This window comes from Ixodes scapularis, unplaced genomic scaffold, assembly GCF_016920785.2.
Source record: "Ixodes scapularis isolate PalLabHiFi unplaced genomic scaffold, ASM1692078v2 PGA_scaffold3__209_contigs__length_174095766, whole genome shotgun sequence".
In the NCBI taxonomy this organism is placed as follows: Eukaryota; Metazoa; Arthropoda; class Arachnida; order Ixodida; family Ixodidae; genus Ixodes; species Ixodes scapularis.
The window spans coordinates 28,999,529-29,013,986 of NW_024609868.1; the positions used below are offsets into that span (position 1 = coordinate 28,999,529).

The following is a 14,458-nucleotide window of genomic DNA, read 5'->3' on the forward strand; positions in this document are numbered from 1 at the left end:
TAACATTTTGTAGCGAAGAAAACAAGCCAAGGCACCACAAAAAAGGACGACGGCCACTTTTTGTATTTGCCCTCTCTCTGTGCTGGTAACCCCAAGCCAGTTCAATTCGCCCTTCTCTTTCTACCTTGCTGGCTTGACACGCTTCAATATGCAGATATTCTTATGTATCGTAGCATATTTGCATATGACACTTTCTCATATGATTATAACACCTCAGTTTCGTTTATGTACTTGCCTCAAGTGTGCTTCTCTCCGGTGCTGGCAGGTCCTCTGATGAAACCGAAGAAACTGAGGACAAGGGAAAAAAATGTAGGTCGTGATGGCGTGGCAGTTGGTGGAATGTCCGGGCCTGTGGTAACACCGACTGGAATGTCCGGGCTCACATCCGCCAAGAAATGAGGTGGAACGAGTGGTTTTTGACACTATAGAAGGCTACCGTCACATGTCTCACCATAGATGAAGTTGGCTACCCGTGCCGGCATGAACTGAATTTATCTTATAAATGCGGATACAGCATGGGCAGCTAGCTCTGTTCCGAAGTTCCTTGCAGCCTCTTCTACGTCTTGGACGTTCCTACGCCTCTTTCGAGCCTCCTACAGTTTCGACGCAACAAACCACGTGAGTCCACCACGTCTTGCAGACCTCCATTCAAGCTCATCAAAGATGCACGCTGGTATTTTATGCCCTCGCGGTCGTCCTCACTTCTGAGACAACTCCGAACAAGATAGTTCAGCTGGCGCCTCTTCATATCCTCATTTCTTGAGCAGCACGATGACCTTAAGTGCCAAAATATGATGACATGCACCATTCTCCCTCGCATCTCACCGGCATGTCCACTCGTCCAGGAAGCCATCATGTGTCAGCACTGCTGAAATTCGGTATGTGGCTGCGGATTTCTTTTGTCTCCGGACACATAATGCGCGCACGCGCACGAGCGAGGAACCGCTGCACGAAAGAAATAGAACGAGAAAGAATTAGATTTTCATTTCTCACAACAAACATCTTTACGTTTACACCCTAACCACGGTGTGTCCCATGCTAACATGCACGAAAGCAGCACGCAAGATTGGTTCAAACTGGTTTCTTTTTGGAGCGTATCAGCGTATCCACCGCCGTATTTACGCGCATGATCATTCTAGAGATAATCGATGCTATATGCAGTGCGTCACATCAACCAAAAACGAGAATCCGACCACAAGCAGGACAAATGTGTACTCACCGTGTGATGCATGACAAAGTTTCGGTGGATCCGTACTGCACGTAGCTTTCGACCATAAACTTGTGGCTGCATATATCGCCTCGTGTCGAAGTCTTCGCGATGAGTGGTATCCCTCAGCTTTGTCGCTGGTAAGGTCATTTGGCACAACTAAAAGGCTCTTCGACCACGACATCACTAACAAAAACAACACTCCGAGTAGCGTTACAGCGTTGACGCGGTAAAGCTAATGGTGGCCGAAGAAGCCGGATGGACGCTAACGGCTGTACCCTTTATAACAGCCGGAAGCTTCAGCCACGTGTCCTAGAAACTGAGAACCAAAAGTATTATTTCTTTCCTGCGCCGACTTGCCTACCGTCAGCAATTTCGTAACTATCACCAGGCGGTATGGGATATACCAGGATGACCTTTGGGGGAATCGAGCAAAAAAACTAAAATCTTCACTCCCCTTCCTCCCCCCCCCCCCCCCCCCCCCCGGACCGGCCCCTATATCAGTTTCTTCCCCCGGCGAAGGAGTCGCCACTTTGGTGGCGATGATGATAGTGATTAAGGTGGCCAGGCTGAATTTAGTAAAGGGTCTGCTGAACAAAGACGTCTGGGTCGTCGCTGCCATTGGGTCAACTGCAGTCGTTGGAGCACATTTAAACAATCATCATTGACGTCTCTGTGGAACACGCGTAGCTGAATTTTTTCATGTCATTACTTCTGCGAGCACAATATTTCAGTCTACTTCTAGTATTCAGCCGCTATCGATCGCACCACACAAAAAAGGAGTGTGCTGACACCGTCTGAGGCGCGTTTCTTCCACGTGTGGCGGTCCTGCCACTTTGGTCATAGAAGAACTGCCTGCAGTCATGCTTGATGCATACATGCGTAGGAAATATTATTATTCAAACTTGCTCGAGGTGTCTCCCCAGAAATAATTCTGCCATCATATCTGCGTAAAACACCGTGTCTTTTGTGTGTTGGATCTAGCAGTGTGATTGCGGTTCTACAACATTCGTGATGAAACAAGGCTCGGGGAAATAGCGAAAATTGGCGGCGCTTCACCATCGATGCTGATCTCCCTCTGTCTCTTGCCGACGACTCGGACGACCAGGCTGTACGCTGCCGTGACGAAGAACTGGCCCGGTTCGGCGATGATCTTCACCCCGCTGGACGGCGGAAAGTGCCTGTCGATTGCGGACCGAATGGCCCCGCACACCTGAAAAATAGACCGCCGTGAACCGTCGAATTTGGACTCACTTTTTTGAGGCGCAGAAACCGAAAAGTTGGATTACGTCTTCCACCTGTAAAATGTGACTCGCTCGATCGAGAGTATAGTACCACGATGCGTGGAACACCTCTTCGACGCCTCTGTTCCCTGAATACTGGTCCCTCGATTCTCGCCTGATGACGTCGTAGAAGTGTCATGTTTTCGACGGCCGTGATTCTGGCGGCATCGCGGGAGTGGTGGTGGTGGTGCCAGACGCGTGTCCTCATGCAGGTCGCTGTTCTGCTGGACAGTCCTCGGGAGCAGCAGCAGCTGAGAGTTAGGACTCTGCAACGACTGCGACACTCTCGATTCCAAGTACTTTTTTGCCGAGACTTCTAGCACTAAACGCCGGGATGGCGACATCCAACAGCATCACACTCCTGCTTATGTGACGTCATTTGTTGCCACGAGCTTGGGACCACTTTTGAGGTACGGGAGAGATAGGACGTTATAAACACGCCGTCGAAGACGGCTTCCGGGCACCGTAATAGTACATACACTGAGCTCAAGCTAAACAACAGAGCAGAAGGTGCACTGTCTGCGTCTACCCGACATGTACAGTATCCAACGATATGACGGGCCCGTTCGATGAAGACAAGGCTGTTTCGGGCGCCTTTGCTGGAATTGCTTTGAGCGGCTACACAATGCTTGTTAGTGTGCTGCATTCAGCGGAATAAGTTTTATATATCTTCACTCCAAAAATAAAATGCCTCTTGCCAAATTATGCTTATCATCACCGCATAGTCTGCCTCGGCAAATTCGGTATTTTATACTGCGGGAGACAAGTCTCGCTTAGCGCATGCAAGACTGGCGTACATGACTGCTCATGAAACTTCGTGATTCGTAAAACTCTGTGCTCATTCGATACAGCAGTAACGTTCTATCTAATTTCATATTGAAGTGCCTGGTTGGTCTACGTTCTCGCGAGACTAACCATCGAAAAACGGCTGAAATCCTTTTCAAGAACGCAAATGAGTTGTTAGCTTGCGTTGCGATGCCTGTCACGAAAATTCGTGTCTTTAATTTCAAAGGATAACTCATCCCTGAAATCCGTCATTCGACTTTTTTTTTGTAAACCCATAGCGTTGTGATGCTGTAGAAAGCTACACATAAACTTTGAAGTTGAAGAGAGGATCGGGGTCGAGTGAGTTAGGGCAACGCAGCTTAGAGCGCATGGAGTGAAAGCTCGTGCTGCAGAACCCAGGGATCCTGGGCTCAGTCCCCACCCCTGCCCGTTTCGATCCGTGTCAGAATTGTACCGGTGTGCGGTTCATGCTGCGTTATGCGCTTTAAAAATCCCTGACCGGTACTGAGACCTTCGCAGATTTGTACGGTACCCTTTACAATCGATCACTTTTAGAGTAAGTTTGTAATAATTTGATTACATTTACTAGGAAGTAATCACAACAGCAATCTGATTACTTTTGTAAGTACTCATTACTTGTAGCCGTTACTTTGTTTTCTTCCCGTTTTAATGGCGCCCTTTGTTCGCACAAGTTTTGTACCAAGGAATCCTCGAACCAAACTTCTAACAGAATGGTTGACCGCAATTCATGGTTTACGACGATATAAACGGTTTATAGTTTTTTTTGGTGTGATTTTAATTCAATATTTAACAGCACGAAATACCCATTTTCAAACTGCCATATAGCTCTATCGATTTGAAAATCTGATGTGATGGGAGAAGTAACTGATACTTTTTCAAGTAACGGCCAATTACTTTTCGTATTGATTGATCAAGTAATCTAATTTGATACTTCTTAAGCAAAAGTAAATGTAATCGATTACTTGTTTTGAGTAACGTGTACAAGACTGCGTCTTCGCTGGTGAATTTTCTCATCAACAGCTGGGGCACCAAAAGTTATTGAGGCTGACAAACTTCCGGCAGTCTGAACATACACACCACAAATTAAAATTACTGTTTATGAATGACAAGCTGAAGTCTCAGCTTTGCCCCAGGAGGTCCTTGTGGGCCAGTCCTGGTGTAGCGGTTCCGTGGAAACTTGCCTCGGCCATCGCATCCTGCTTTCTAACTCCTCCTGGAAATCCACCGCCGATGTCTAGCACGTTCATTCGAAATCCTATTTCGGTGCCCAAGTCAAAGACGCGCTTGACGTGTTCAATGGTGTGGACGAAGATGTCCGGATCAGTGTAGGCGCATCCCACATGGAACCTGGAAGAAATCCAGCGACGACACATATTTCACTTTGCGACAGCTTGAGACCGAGCGTCTTGTGACCTCATAACACACTGGCCTCATGTATTGGCTCGGCTAGCCGTAGAACGCTAGGGGTTCCCGTATAATATATTTTTCGAGCATGGCCGGAAGAAATAGGGGGGGATTCAGACAGAAAAATAATATGTGCTTTGTTTGGAGAAATCGCTATCAATATAAATTACGTCGACTTCATAGCCAGAGAAGAAAATGGAGATAACATGTGTTGTATGCGGAAAAAAATATTAATCTCAAGAACTACAGCGTCTACATTATAACGTAAAAAAGAGAAAGAGAAGAGTAAATAAATTTCAAAGAGAAAACAGGGGGTAATGTTTATTAAGAAAAAAGAAATAGGAAAGAGGCATAACTACCATTATAAACCACTTCTGTTTCACCATCCTATAAACGTATGGAAATTCAACGCACTCTCTTCTCACCACTGATTCATGTTCTTTCCCTTACAACCTATCTCCCTTCTTGTCGGAAGTGTTAGCATGGAGCAAGCGTTCTGGCAGTCGTGTCATCTGTGACTTTTGGTCAGGCAACAAGTCAGCCATACAACAAAAACCAAAACAGAAAGCAAAATCATGAACCGTTAACCGAATGTTGAAAGTACCTTGCATTCTTGTCATCCATCTTCACCAGTTCTTCTGCAGAGTCGAATGTCATCAAGGTAACACCGTGCTCAGAGGCGTACTTCAAGTGGGAAGTACTCTTGACTGTGTTGGCGTACACGATGCGATCGGGTGTTACGCCCATGTCGAGCACTGTCTTCAACTCTCTCTAAAGAAATGTATTTAAGAAGAAGCTTGTGAATTTTGCAAGTCGCATAATGGTACATTTAAATTGGCGCTATAACAATCTCCTATAAACAACAAGTGTTTTAGTTACAATACCCTTATCGACAGTGTCTGTGAGCTCGACAACACGTCTAATACTCAGGTTTATCAAAAACCAGCTGATGACGACGAAACTGATTTGGCTTCCAACGCCCGGCAATGACGAGTCGTGAGAGGCAGTAGCTTATCATCGTTGCCAAAACAAATTTCTGTTCTGCTTACTAATATTCGTAGCATTCTTTCAAAAAGGGACGATTTTTGTTCTGTTATTGATTCCACCGATGCTCACATAATCGTTTTGACTGAAACCTGGCTTTCAGTAAAGGTTGATAACGGCGAACCTTTCAATTGTAACAAGCATTTCAGTGTGTACCGACAGAATAAAGTCCAAAAGTGCGGTGGTGGCGTCTTAATTGCTCTGTCTGACTGATTTGAATCATCCCTTGTCGATATAAGTAACAACTTGAAAATTGTTTCTGTTCATCTTCGCTTGCGTCACTCGGGGTTAATTTTGGGAGCCTGTTATCTTCCCCCGTCCAGTAGCTTTAACTTAGTTCAAAATTTAGATAATGCTATCAATAAAGTTTCTGTTCGTTTTCCTAGTCTCCCACTAATTTTACTGGGCGACTTTGAATATCCCCACACAGTATGGTTGAGCGAACGACCATTTACGAATCCTTTTTCAAGGGAATGTTACGACATTTTACATATATGTCTTGATTTCAATTTTTCGCAACTCGTTGCACAACCTACGAGTGCCACGTTATCTACATCAAACATCCTAGACCGTATTTCTTCTACTGTGCCCCACATTGTTTCTTCTATATCCTGCCTCCCTGGCTTGAGTGACCACTCATTGATTCATTTTGAGCTTAAGGCTAGAGTATTTCGTGCTGTTGATAATACGAAACGCGCCAGAGATTATAAGAGAGCGGACTTTGAATCAATTAATCGTGAGTTCTGCCTTTTCTTAAATGACTACTTATAACAATTTTCGTATCACTCCCTGGAAAAAATTGAAATCTCTTTAAATGGAAAGTTGATTCTTTCATGAGCATCTTCATACCGCTAAGATCCGTTACTTATAATTGCCAGTGTTTGTGGTTTAATCGATCCCTTAAACGATTGTCTCATAAGAAGAAACGTATTTTTCGATCTGCGAAAAGCTCTAACTCTCAGCAGCGCTGGGACGCCTAAGCGTCCGCAGCTCCTGCTTATAAGACAGCCATTACGAACGCCAAAGATGCGTTTCTTAATGTTACCTTGTCCACCATGCTGATTAATCACCCCAACCAATTTTGGAACTCTGTAAATAAGAATGATAAGTGTGGCGTGTTTCTCAGAAATACCGATGGTGGTGATATTCCTAGCAGTGATCGTGCAAGTGTCTTCAACGAAATGTTTGTGTTGGCGTTCTCTTCTCAGATTTCTTGTACTCCTGAATTTTCTACCAATGCATATTTTGCAATGGATCCAATTTGTATTGACACTATAGGCATAAGCAGTGTGATAGATACTCTCAAAAGTTCGTGGTCTGCTGATATTGACAACATCAGTTATAATTTTTTGAAAAATACGAAAATGTACATTGCAATTATTTTATCCAAACTTTTTGAGCAGTCTTTAGAGCTTGATTTTATCCCCGACGATTGAAAGATTGGGAGAGTTATTCCTTTGCCTAAATCAGGTGCCAAACATTCTCCAACTTACTATCGTCCCATCTCAATTACTAGCATATCCTGTAAAATTCTTGAACATGTCATATACTCTCACCTTGCTAAGTTTTTAAAGTCTAACTCTTACTTCTGTAATCCTCAACATGGATTCCGGAAATAATTTTCTTGTGAAACTCAGCTCTTGTGTTTTACCCATGACCTTTATTCCATTCTTGATCGCGGCTCTCAGGTAGACTGTATTTATTTTCCTAGATTTTTCTAAAGCTTTCGACAAGGTACCTCACTCCCTCCTTAATCAAAAGCTTATCAAACTTAATTTAGACCCTAACGTCGTTGCATGGCTACGTTCGTTTCCTACTAATCGAACGCAGTTTGTAACTGTCAATGATGTGGATTCCTAACCTTCACCAGTCACTTCAGGTGTTCCCCCGGGGCTCTGTTCTGGGGAACCTCTTATTTCTTATCTATATTAACGACCTACCTAACAATGTATGTTCATCTGCCAGTCTGTTTGCAAATGACTGTTATTTATCGTGATATTACTAATGACTCTGACATATCTCTCCTTCAGTCTGATGCTAACTCTATCTCTGAATGGTGTAGCTTGTGGTGCATAAAATTGAATACAGCTAAATGTAAATACATGCGTGTGTCTCGTCTTAACACAACACGTTTTGTTTACTCCATTGATAACATTCCTCTTGAATATGTGCCATCCTACAAGTATCTGGGAGTGCACATAACTTGTGATTTATCCTGCAAAGATCGTGTTGAACATATCGTTAACAATGCTAATCGCATGCTTAGTTACCTTAAAAGAAACCTTTTTTTTTTTTTTTTTTTTTTTTTAGCGCCCACGTTATTGAAACTCATTCTTTGCAAAACCTTTGTTCAAAATAACTTTGAATATGCCGCCTCTGTCTGGGACCCCGGTCTTGAATCGCTCGTTTCTGAATTAGAATCCGTCCAAAATCGTGCTTCCCGCTTTATTCTTTCTAATTACCATCGTACCGCCAGCGTAACCGTAAGGAAAACCCGCTTATCCTTGCCTAATCTTACTATGCGCAGAAAAGTGGCTAGCTTGAGTTTGTACCACAAAATATATCTTTATAATTCATCTTTCAAGCAGAGGCTACTGACACAACCCCCTTATCTCTCAGCACGGAACGATCATAGATTCAAAGTTGGCATTCCATCCTGCAGGTCTAACGCATATTATCATTCCTTAATTCCCAGCACCTCTTTACATTGGAATCAACATCTCATGGATGTTGCCGAAATCACGGACAGTGGGAGTTTTAAAGATGCCTTCACTAACATGTTATTGCTTCACACAACATAAGTCCTCCTGCCGTTTTGCTGGTGTTTGTTTTTTCTATGTGTTTTTTTAACCCACTCCCCACTGTAACGTCTATGGCCCTGAGGGTAAAATAAATAAATAAACAAATATACATCGCTGATAGAGTACGGTGTCTGGAGCGCGACTATGACTGCTGTGTTCAGCGTCGGATAGCGACCATGCACCCAACGTGGTCTCGAAGTAGCAACAAATTACGTCACAAGACTCAGTTGCAGCTTGTCACGCTCGTTCCTGTTGGTCGATTGGGCTGTACAACACTAGAGCGCACGACACTAGAGCGCAAGACACTAGAGTGCACGACACTAGAGTGCACGACACTAGAGCGCACGACACAAGAGCGCCGACAGTAGAGCGCCGCGACGTTAGAGCGCGCGACTCAAGAGCGCTGCGACGTTAGCGCGCGCGACTCTAGTGCGCAGCGACATTAGGGAGTTTTCGTAGATCGTTTTCGCCATCCCGCAAGGCCCTCCGCAATCCGCTACGATAGCGGGAACTCCACAGTCAAGGCTATCGGCGCGCAGGCGCAGTAGCGACTTCTTCGTTGCGGAACGCTTAGCGGAGGGGGTAGCGCGGTCTATGAAAACTCCCTATTAGGGAGTTTTAGTAGACCGTGTTTCCACCTCCGCTACGAGGAAAACGCCACTGCGCCTGCATGCCGATGGCTTTCGCTGTAGAGTTCCGGGTAGCGGAGGGGCTTAGCGGAGGGGAGCGCCCGTCACGAGAGCGCACAGCCAGTCCAGCGCGAGTGGCCCCACCGGACCGACCATTTGTTCGGGCATCGCGTGGTTTATGTAAAATTGGGAGGGATTTATGCCGCGGAATTCAGCAATGACACTGCAAAATGAGTCGACGAAATTTTTGCGTGTGTCAAACCAAGAAGTGTTACAAAGAACTGAGAGAAGAAAAAAAAAAGCATATCTGTAGCGTGCATTTTCGCAGAAAAAAACAATGCAGCTGACCTAGCTTCATTAGTTATTTGAGTTTGTATATCACAGATTTGCAGGGGAGCTTTTCCTGTATCCGTCAAAAGACTGGAAAGATCTGCGTCCGATAAAATTGCGCTGAGCTTTCCTTCGACCAGTGTTTTACTGAAACATCTTTAGCGGTGAGCTTTCTTCTTTACTAAGGTGGCGATGCAAGCGAGTTGGTTCATGGCTTCGGAAACTGGAAACAGCGCGCAAAAAGACGAAAACGACGAGAGAAGAGCACAGGACAAGCGCTGACTATCAACTGAAGTTTTATTAAAAACGGCTCAAACAAGAAAACACCACACAGCCAACCAACGCTGAAACAACCAATGGCGTGTCGCTCACCAGTCATCTGTAAAATCTATCTCTTTTTTGTGAAGGTGAACAGAAGGTCCGCTGACGCAGTGCCCCGCGCCAGCTTTTTCGATAGCATGCGCCTCCAGCACCTCTCTTTGCGGACATGGACGTCAGAATACCATTTAAACTTATGCAAGGGACGTCTAAATAGCCAAAAAATAGATCGGAGCCCAAATGTCTGTCAAGAATAGACCAAATATAGCAAAATGTAAACTATTTATAGTATATCCGAGAGGCGCACCGCAGCACTGTGAAGAAATCTTAGACTCGCTGCTCCCCTCAACTGCAAACTTTGCCGGTACCTATATGCCCCAGCCCACTCCCCCGCCCCCTTTTCTCTCCGATCTCAGTAAAGAATTCGTTAGAAATTTCTGAGTCATACCCGTTTTATTTTTATTTTTTATTAAAGGCACATTCAATCAATCAAAAACCACCAATGCTTCAATCCGATGAGTCGCACAATTTTGTTTTGTCTGTGGAGCCGCGGGTGCATCACACATTTTGCGGTGTTCGCTCAAATAAGGTGCGCTCTCGCGTCGCGCGCTCAACTGGTCGTGCGCTCTCGTGTCGCGCGCTCAACTGGTCATGCGCTCTCGTGACGTACGCTCTAATGTCAAGCGCGCTACTGTCGCAGCGCCCTCGTGTCGCGCGCTCTAACGTCTGCGCTCTAGTGTCGCGCGCTCTATAGGCGCTCTCCCGTCGATTGTTTAAGTACTGGCCAGCAAGTTGGGCACAGACGCAAGGATCGTTGTTGTCACTCTGTCCCAACCCTCCGCTGCGCGGAGGGTTGGGACACACTAGCGCGACGTAGCACAAAGCAGGCGTCAGCAACATCCCTCTCCGCTGCTGTGATACCACCGTGATGGAGACCAACGACTAAATCCGCCAGTTCTGTCGCCACGAGACGGAAAACGAATGGTCAGGAACGCAGACACGGTAAACAGAACAGGTCTCAGACGCGTTCCGGCACCATGCTAATGGCGAGTTCAAGATATAATGACATCTGGACAGCACCACACGTTGGGTGCTAACCAGTATATCAGATTTCAGGGTTCGGTTTGAATTTTATCTAATTGAAATGTTTGCGGAGCGCAAGCTCGTCTGCTCCTTGCGCAGGGGTGGTGGTGACGTCACAATGCCGAGCTCTGATTGGCTCCGAGTGAAGGATAGTGGGTAGAGCTCAACGCTAGGTGCCTTGTCGGCTACCAACTATCCTTCCAATCGAAGCCAATCAGTGCTTGGCGTCCTGACGTCACCGCAACTACTATGCAAGAAGCAGACGATCTTGCGCTTCGTATTACGTGTTCTTTCCCCCCATTGGAGACATTGTTATGCAGGCACGAGAAGTACCAGGAAGATTTTGTTACTGAAGGCATTCGCTCAACCTTGTCTTACAAACAATACTCCCAATCCTATTATTAAGTGCGCTTTACTTTATTCCTTACTGCTCCCAAATTAATGTTATATTCCCCTAGAATAATTCTAATATCTTTCCTTTCGCAACCCATCACATCAGCTGGATCTTCTTTATCTAAATCAAGCATTTCATTTTCTACTCAAGCAAACACTCACCTCTTTCTTTCTCTCTCTCTTTTTTCTCTCTCTCTCTCTCTCTCTCTATTTAGCTATTTTCGCTAAGCTGCCCTATTTTTTTTAACTTTTGTCACCAAAAGTGGCAGTGGTACATTAAAAACCCAAAAGTGGGCTTAAGATTTGAATTGCCACTTATTCAATTTATTCACATACCTTCTAATTTCACAATATTAGCTACACAAAAAATCGAGGCAATGAATGCGTGGTTAAAGTATGTACGAAAAAAAGATTACCTTGTTAGAGCAGTCGAAACCAACCCCAAGTGACTTCATGGTGTGAAGAATAACCGGATCCGTACACGCTTTTACGGCTGAAACCAGATTGAATATGCAGTAGTTTCATTCTTTCATTCTTTTTCACCTCAAAATGTCTCACTTTTCTTAACAAGTATAGAAAATACCTCCAGAAAATTCAACTAGCACATCTTAGCCACTGAATCGCAACATAACCGGCCAGGATGTTCGCGAAGGATCTTCACAAGTTTCAGTGGGCACAAAAGATGTACTGTAAAGGTTAAGCTTACAAAAAAAAAAAAAAAAATCATTGCTCGAAATAAGATTTTTCTGTTTTCATGGAATTAGAAACCCTCAAGGTGTACTAGATAACATAAATAATAAAACATAGGATGTTTCGTCCTCTCTGTGTTTCATTCTTTCTGCTATCTAGTATGCTTTGCCAACACGCTCATTAGGAGCGTAATATCAAAGTGTGCATCATTACCTTTTCGTAAAATGGCAAAGTCGATATTTCAGCTCTTTTTACGTATGCTGCCGCATATCCGTACCGATTTCTGAGGCAGCAGTTTAGATCCTCCCCTTTATGTATATCCATATACGTGTACTATTGGATTCTTGAAAAGTCAGTGGTAAGAAAAACCTCATAGCAGAAAGCCACGGGCTGTTATGTCTGATGATCTTGATGGTCAAGCTATAGCTCCACGCGTGGCAGCAGCTAGAATATCTCCTAAACATTTACAGGAAATCAATGGTGACCACATTGATGATGATCTGTAGTTTATTGTCCCACAAAAAGGAACTCTCAGGTGGAATATCTTTTTGTTTATTCTAAACGTAACTTCTAAACATTTTTATGTCCACTCGCACGTGTTAATGTAAATGGACATAAACGTAACCTTGGACAGCCTGTATGTATAAAAGGATACATATATTTCTTGTTGTCTCAAGTCCCTTTCTGCCAATGACAAATGAGCAAAGATTATCACATTATCAATTAATTTACGTGCTGGAAATTCGTTCGCTCGGCATAATAAATAAATAAATTTAGGTCTGAATATTTACGTCCTCTGTGCAATCGTGTATTGTTATGTTTCCGGGAGCGCTGAAGGGGAGATTCCCTGAGAACACCCTACTCTACCCGGGACGGAGAACCCCTGAGACATCAGGCGGATGGAGGCCTCGCTGAGGGCTCTAAACATAAAAAGAAAGTCTTTCGGAAGCCACGAGACGATCTGGGACTGCCAGCCCTCGCAAGGACAAACAGCGGCTTGTGTGTTTGTGTGTCTGTGTGTTTGTGTGTGGGGGGTGGGTGGGTCTGTCGGTGTTGCGTTTTAGCTCGAGCGGCATGAGCGTCGAAACCTTGCATCAGTCACCGGGTTGCATCATCTGCCCCTCGCTGAAAGAACACAGGGCAATTACATCAGCCGTCCCCGCACCTCGAACACCACATGAACACTCGAACTCCGCGGTAGGCTCCCCTCCCTCATGGTGAATTCCACTGGCAGATTCGGAGTTCTTTCCGAAATCCGTAAGGGAGGCGAAATTCCACTCTGTTTGATCCGCTTTAAAATCGACGAGCGGAAGATAAACTACTTTTTTCAGCGACCCGCCCACCCGCCCGATAAGGTCGGCCGTTCAAACTGGCCGACCGTATAGGCCAATGCCTCAGTCGACTGAACTTTCCGACGGCTGCTCGCAACCGTCACTGCTTAGCTGCAGAAAAACCACGCGACACAGGCCGGGCGAAATATATGTGGCACGGAGCCCATGTCACAAATAACAAGGAAGACGCCCGCGTTCGCCACCGTCACATACCTTTCGGCCGCCTCGAAGCGACAGGGCACGCATAGCGATCGTCATCGGTGGATGGAGTTCAGGTTGCTGGTAAGATTTTAATAAACACAAAGAGGTAGCAATCCATCACTTCCACGGTCGTTGCCTAATCTGGTCTTGCTTTATTGCACGAGAAAACGCCGGCGGCATGCAGTGTAAAAAGGTAAACAATAACAGTGGCGGCAAAATGAACAGGCCTAACGCTGCGTCTGCCTCCTTCGAGTTTTTTGTCGTTCTTTCTCTCGTTCTTCCTCTCACGTTCATAGATGTTAGCGCATACGATTTGCCACGCTCCAGTCCCGGCTTTGCATTGCTGGTCTACGAGAGGTAGACGCGTTCAAGCCGTTAAACTCCGGCGTAAACAATCGACGCATCGGAACTGATCCAACTCGACGGCGCAGCCGGTCCGGCCACCTCGCCGCGCTTGCGCAATGCCGTGTTAGAGGAAATGACGTAGCGCGCTTCTGTCAGTGTCAACTTCCGCCAAGCTCTCTGAAACCCCATTGATCAAGTTCGGCGGGATGGGAGGCCCTAAACGGGGCAGACGCTGCCACAAATCTACGAGTGAAAGATGACCAGGTTGAGCCCGATGTGCCAACTGAAGTTGCTCGCTCCAAAATGGGGCCCTTTTGGAGCGCTCGAAATCTGCGAGTGAAATTCACCATCCGAAAGCCTTCTCGCCCTCGGAGAGCTATATAGCCTGGGCCCAAGGATCCCTAGACGCTGATTAAAATGTCGTCCAGCTACAGGGATAGTCACTGTACATAAAAATTCTACTTCAGTAATCCGACTCCAGGTCTGTTTCCTCGGGGCTATGCGATCACCGAGCCACAACCCCGACTCCTGATTCCGCACCTGAGACTGTCCCCTCCCAGTCGCAACAGTATTTAGTTTGTTTCGCTCGGTA

The 14,458-nt window shown here is 45.6% G+C and overlaps 1 protein-coding gene across 1 annotated transcript in view; it reads right to left on the bottom strand.

The window, feature by feature from the left end:
• LOC8052962 (ornithine decarboxylase-like) overlaps nt 1-14,458 on the bottom strand; it is a 33,676-nt gene that overhangs the window by 16,817 nt on the left and 2,401 nt on the right. The window contains exons 3-6 of the mRNA XM_040205733.2: nt 11,716-11,792; nt 5,306-5,472; nt 4,479-4,644; nt 2,267-2,420 (exon numbers count right to left, since the gene is read on the bottom strand). Coding sequence (XP_040061667.2) covers nt 2,267-2,420; nt 4,479-4,644; nt 5,306-5,472; nt 11,716-11,792 — 564 coding nt within the window. The remainder of the gene's footprint in view (nt 1-2,266; nt 2,421-4,478; nt 4,645-5,305; nt 5,473-11,715; nt 11,793-14,458) is intronic.